The 6,347-nt window shown below is 44.5% G+C and overlaps 1 protein-coding gene across 1 annotated transcript; it reads left to right on the top strand.

The window, feature by feature from the left end:
* The first annotated feature begins 445 nt into the window (after positions 1–445).
* LOC115589185 (uncharacterized) lies at positions 446–4,873 on the top strand. Its single transcript, XM_030429939.1, has 2 exons — positions 446–1,153; positions 2,141–4,873. Exons 1-2 carry the CDS (start codon positions 461–463, stop codon positions 2,384–2,386), a joined length of 939 nt encoding a protein of 312 aa, XP_030285799.1. The 5' UTR covers positions 446–460; the 3' UTR covers positions 2,387–4,873.
* Positions 4,874–6,347: the final 1,474 nt, after the last annotated feature.

The following is a 6,347-nucleotide window of genomic DNA, read 5'->3' as shown; positions in this document are numbered from 1 at the left end:
GTATTTGGACATTACTGTGCGTTGCATTCAGGTACAACTCGTAAAACTCCCCACTCTACCCCTTACTTGAGTGAATCTCTGCTTCCAAAGACCACTTCTGTCATCACTTTCTTGTAAATTACCTTTTCAATCACTTAATGCTACAATCATTAACGCACCCCAGTCGGCTCTACCAGGTATGATATCAAGATATTCTAATGTCTGCCTGTGTGGAACTGAACGGGAAATCTGAATGATGTCAGCATTAGATTATTAAAAAGGCTGCAGAGTGAGAAGAAGGAATCAATGACAGAGGGAGTCCGTGTTGTTCAGCGAGACCTGACCAGTTTTTAACAACCTTCGTGGCTGAAAAGTAGCGATATCTAAATTTACGAGGTGACCTGAATGTATCCCCGGTATAAGAAACGGCAGGCTCTGAGCAGCCGCTCACTCAGTGGAGCGCAGAGAGACGAGGCGGACTATGAATCTTATCTTGCAGTTTGCAATGATTTTCGGGATGATTCTCCGTGTTTATGGAGGATCTGTAAGGGGGATTGTGGGAGATCCGGTTCAGTTCCCTGTAAACTGTCCGATGAACGGGAGAGCCGATCTGTACCGAGAGGACGGGACGGTGAACCCGCCGCTTGTGGCTGCGCGTCGGGACGGAGTTTGCACATCTGGTGATGGATTCACTGACCGGCTGGATCTAAACTCCTGCTTCACCTTCCGTCGCTCACTGTACACAGATGCCGGTCTGTATGAGATCAGATGTGGCAGCGGCAGAGAACACATTCAGCTGGATGTGGTTGTGGCTTCTGAATCATCAGTCAGTGAGGGAGAACAGGTGACGCTCAGGTGCTACTATAAGACTGCAGGAGGACAGGTGGAGGCTCTGAGGTGGGACAAGAATGGAGTCATGGTGCTGGAGGTGGATCTGTCCACCGGAGAGATTACAAACGGAACCGGGTTTGAGGGAAAGAGACTTTCACCTGCTGGTGCCACAGACGGAGACTTTTCACTGACGTGGGATCAGGCTCAGGTCCAGGATGAGGGCGATTACTTCTGCTCCGTCCGCAGTAAAGGCGTCAGGATGGGGTGGGGGAACCCTGCTGCTGCGAGGCTGAAGGTCATCAAGAAACACCTGGACCCGACGACCCCCCGCCCACCTCAGAATGTAAGTCTCACCGCTCACTCTGTGCGTAATTACGCACACGGCTCCATTGTTTATTAACAGCGTGGTGAACTTGCTGTTCCAAAAAGTGAACGGATGTCTCGCTCTCCTCACCCTCACTAGTTCACGTCAGCTGGAGTCAGTCAGGGTTTTATGAGGTCTTGAGTCATGAGAACAAGAGGCAGCAGCAGTGAAAAGAATTAAAACAACTCATTATGACCCTGATGTGAGTCTTCAAGAGACACTTGTGCCAGTTTAAGACCACAAATGTATGAAAACATGTACTATGTATATTACCATGATAAAATACAATTATGAGATTAAAAGTCATAAACATGAGATTAAAGCTGACATTTTAGCTCATTATTATGACTTTTTTATTTGTACTTTGTATGGTGACTCAGGCAGGAAAGAAATCCAACAAAATCCTGACTGTGTTTGTTTCCAAATTGGCAACCTGTCAACTCTACAGCAACATTTTATGACAACATCATCAGTCGCAGGGCAAAATGTGTTGCAAGAGTGCAGGTAGCAGAACTGTTATATTTAGAGACACCCTGCCTGCATCCAACCCTGACCTGCAGGGATCAAGAGATAAGGGTAGATGATTCACCTGCTCTGTCACCAAAGAAACCTGTCATCATTCGAACTGCAGAACTTGCTTCAGGATTCTCACATTTTTAAGTTTCCCTCTGTATCAGCGTGATTCAGTAACAGCTGTCCACACATCCAGGGGTACAATAGTAACTGGAAGAGCTCCTAATAATAATTCGGCATCATTTTAGTGCTGCACATGTGCCGAAATCATCAAAAAAATGTGGGGAACAAACTGAATCCCTCCCAGTACTACAGGATGTTTCATTACACGATCCCAACACATGTGTCCTGTCAGAGAGCTGCACCATGTTTAACATGCTCCATGTCAGTGTCATGGTGTCCCACCAGCTCTGAATGTGATGTTCTGTTTGTTTCCTCTCTGTGGCTGATCAGGGAACCACTGGAGAAAGGATGGAGACTTGGACCACTGTCATCATTACAGCAGCTGTGACGTCTCTGCCCTGGGCTCTTCTTTGCCTCTTTTTAGTTTGGTGGCTGAAGTTCCGAAGACCAAATGTGTCTCCTGGACCTGATGGTGGACGACCCCCAACAGATGTGGATATTAAACTTCTGCCCCATGGGAATTCTGCTGGTCCTCAAACCAACGGGGGTCCTCAAGTCCAGAATTTGATTCAATAGAAAAAATAAAATAAATGGAATCAACAGCCAACACTTAAAAACATCAAGTACAGACTGCATTTTGATGCATGTTTGAGAAATTAGACACTTGCTTCTGGAACAATATCCCAATTTTTAAAATTTGTCTCAGAAGACAGACCTCATCTATCTACGACTCCACAGACTCTGTCAGCACAGTTTTCCCCATCAGACTAAAGAACCATCGGGGAGGATGTTGTGTTGAGCATTGATGATGATCAGTGGAGCAACGTGCTTGATCCAGTCCCTTCTTCTGTACTCCACTGTTCACGATATCTGTAACAGATGTGGCCAGGTCCCTGTAAACCTCATACATGTGTTTTGATGTCGTGCCCAGAAATGATGATGAACTTTTGGCCCAGAATATTTGATACATTCCATAAAGATTTTGATGTGATAATAACTCCAAATCTGCCATTTTGGTAAAGGCTAGGATGTTTTAATGTATCTTGACATGTATCCTCTCCATTCACTCGATGCACTCGTACCCCCATTCCGTTCCCTTGCGCAAAGCACTCGTACCCTGTTCCCGTTCACGTCCATTGGCTCAAAGCACTCGTACCCTGTTCCCGTTCACGTCCATTGGCTCAAAGCACTCGTACCCTGTTCCCGTTCACGTCCATTGGCTCAAAGCACTCGTACCCTGTTCCCGTTTACGTCCATTGGCTCAAAGCACTCGTACCCTGTTCCCGTTCCCGTCCATTGGCTCAAAGCACTCGTACCCTGTTCCCGTTCCCGTCCATTGGCTCAAAGCACTCGTACCCTGTTCCCGTTTACGTCCATTGGCTCAAAGCACTCGTACCCCCTTCCCATTCCCTCGTTCAAAGCACTCGTACCCTGTTCCCTCGCGCAAAGCACTCGTATGTCCTTCCCGTTCCCTCAACACGCTACCCTCTCAGATGCTCCATCCACTCCCAAGACACCCTCTGATTGAACACCAAACTGAGCAAAATCAACTGGCTCAGCCTCTCTCATCCCATCTTCCTCGTCTGACTGAACTCGTACCTAAGCCCTCACAAACCTATCCTCCCATATTTACTCTGGAGACATGTCCTCGGCTGCGGTCCTCTCAAACCCACAGCCACATCTGCGTATCGACCAAAGCATATTTTCACATAATCCAGTAATACCTGGTACACTGACCAAGACAACCCCCATTCTGAGCCTCAACCTCCCTGGTTCCCAGGTGGTCTAGCCAATCTGCACCCCACTCAAACCCCCTCTTCATCGACCTCAACCCCCCTTTCCTATCCCTTCCAATCTTCTACCAATTTAAATAAACTACCATAATGTTAAATTGTGGTGTGGTCTATGTGTGGTGACTCATGAGTCTGCATCAGGGAACGTGTCTTTACAACACTGCAGGTGTTTGTTTCTGTTAGTTCACCACCTGTAGAGTTCAGCTCAGTGATCATCCCACTCACAGACACAAGCTGCTGGAAGAGAACACCACCTGTTTCATGCTGTTCATGGTGTCGTTTAACTGCAGGATGGCTGATTTTACAATCCACCGGCCTTCAGTAGTGAAAGCTGAGAGGAGGAACGCTTTTGTAACAATTAGTCTGTGAAAACAAATTCCTGCAGGTGTGTGTCTGCCATTATTTACACATGTTATATTGTGTCTGGGATCACTAGTGACAGGGTTAACTTAAGGCGAGACAGCAAGGGTGAATCTTGACACATAACTCTGAAACGATAGCACATAAAAACTTGAACCTGAACTTGAAGTTAAGCCCAAAAACACAACAAAAGTAGTTGTCAGCAGTGTTCACCTGCTGAAGCTAACAGGTGTGTCTGTACGCAGTGTATATGTGACACACAATATACTTGACATTTCGATTTCCAGCAGGAGACTGAGAGACTTTACTGCTCCTTCTCCTTATTGTCTTGGTGCATAATTCCTCTGGAAAACATGTTTTTTTTTTGTCTTATTATTGCATCAGTGTCAATGGAATGCTGCACTGCAACATCTATGAATGAATAAATATTACTGTCACATTTCCTGCTAGCTGGGAAACCCTGTGATGGCTCTCAGTTCGTATCATGTTTCATTAGGATGACTGAGATAGTTTGTGAAGGAGGAGCTCAGTGAATAAATAGTTGTCTGGGATTTCCCTTCCTGCACAACACAGACTGTTACATGTGGGCCTGTACTGTGTTTTTTCTCTCTGCCTGTTTTTTTTTTTTTTTACAGTTTCTGGCATGAGCTGCTGTTGGCCAATGGAATGCTGCACTGCAACATCTATGAATGAATAAATATTACTGTCACATTTCCTGCAAGCTGGGAAACACCTTTTATCAGCTGTATGAATCAGACCGAGGAAACACCCAGTGCTGGCATCAGCTATGTGACTGTCATGTAATCATGAGGCCTGTTTGTAGAAGCAGAGTGGCTGTGTGCATGCTGTGCCACCCACATGTAGCAGTGAGTGTCTTTTTTGTTTAAATAAAAGAGCACATTTCTTTTCAGTTTTCTCCATATATCCCTGACATTGAGTTTTGAAACCAATGGTTGTTTGTATATGTATAACTTCCAGTGTTGATGCTCAATAAGAAAATCCGTTGAAAGAAAAAGAACAAACTGTGTCATTCTGTAATAAACCAGGAACTACAGTTATGATGCTTTGAGGTATCTCAACTGGAGAAATCCTCTGATACTGCAGGACTCCCCTTGTTTGGTATATTCAGTCTGACCAACAGATGTTAACAGATGTTTGGAGGTTATTTGCTGCAGAAGCTTTCATTATTGTTAAAAAGCTCTTATTATTTTCACTTATCACATCTATTCTAATACATGAACCGGCTACATTTGGTTGCATTCCGTCTATTATTTTGTATTACAGACACAAAGTTTAATCTGTCGTCATAATAAATCTCCATCAGAGAGAAGCTGCACAGCTCTGTTAGTAATTCAGGAGGTGAAATACTGTGAAATGCTGCTTGTGATGGTTCTTCAAAGCTATAATGAGCCACAGAACAATGAGTACCATATGTTCACTGGCTGCTGCATGAGTCCAGATGTGTGTGAAGCTTCCAGTTAATTCTCTCAGAATCAGCTTTATTGTCCAAATATGTGAACACACAAGAGGAATCTCTCATTTCAGGTGATAACTGTGTGTGGAGGATCATGTATGGAATTAAATTTGTGCCAAAAGAAACAAACAAAACGTTTTAAATGTCAAACAAAAATAGGAATTTGAGAGAACATAGAACTCATTTCAAAAATAAAACTTGGAACTTGCAATCAAATAATTTGTCAATTAGTGTAAAATATTGGTCTTTTACTCTTCTAATAATGCATTATTTTGTTTACGGTTCCCTCTGCTTCTCTCTCTCCGCTCTTATTTGTGCTCTCTGACTTTTTGCTTCTGCTCCCAGTCCCTGCCAGCTGTGTACAGACGCTGAAATCAGGCTTCGTGACTGCCTTCAGTAACTCTGCTGCTGATTCATACTCCAGCTATTGTTCCACACTGATTGATGTTTTCATCCTTCAAAGGTCGACTGGCAGGCAGTGAGTGATAAGCTGATCAAGGTGAACACAGGGTGTGGAGTTTATTCTTCTGTCACACCAACAATGTTTTGTCACCACAAACAATGCTGAAGATGGATTTCCCCCAGAAAATACAGACAAAAAACACACTAACTTCTGCCAACATATGATTTTAGTGTGCAATGTCGACCAGACTACTAAAGAGACAAGAGGAGCAGTCCAGAGGGTTTATTACCTGACTGTGTGTTCAGAGGCTTTCTGACATTAACATGCAAGAGACGAGGCAGAAGCAGGAAACACATCTTCCTCGGTGGAGAGAGCGACCTGAGAAACCATATTTCGAAACAATAGAATTTGTTGGTGGAGAAGGAGGACGTGTTTGTCTCACTGACAGATTAATGACACCGACACACTCACTGTAGAGGCCCGGGGCAGTTTGTTTTAGAGGAGTGG

Source organism: Sparus aurata, chromosome 10, assembly GCF_900880675.1.
Source record: "Sparus aurata chromosome 10, fSpaAur1.1, whole genome shotgun sequence".
Taxonomy (NCBI): Eukaryota; Metazoa; Chordata; class Actinopteri; order Spariformes; family Sparidae; genus Sparus; species Sparus aurata.
The sequence above is the reverse complement of the archived record's forward strand: the minus strand, read 5'-3'. Positions and strand labels throughout refer to the sequence as shown.

Coding starts and splice junctions, on each gene's coding strand:
- LOC115589185 (XM_030429939.1), top strand. CDS start 461: ATGAATCTTATCTTGCAGTTTGCAATGATTTTCGGGATGATTCTCCGT. Junction 1,154..2,140: donor CCCCCCGCCCACCTCAGAAT/GTAAGTCTCACC, acceptor GTGGCTGATCAG/GGAACCACTGGAGAAAGGAT.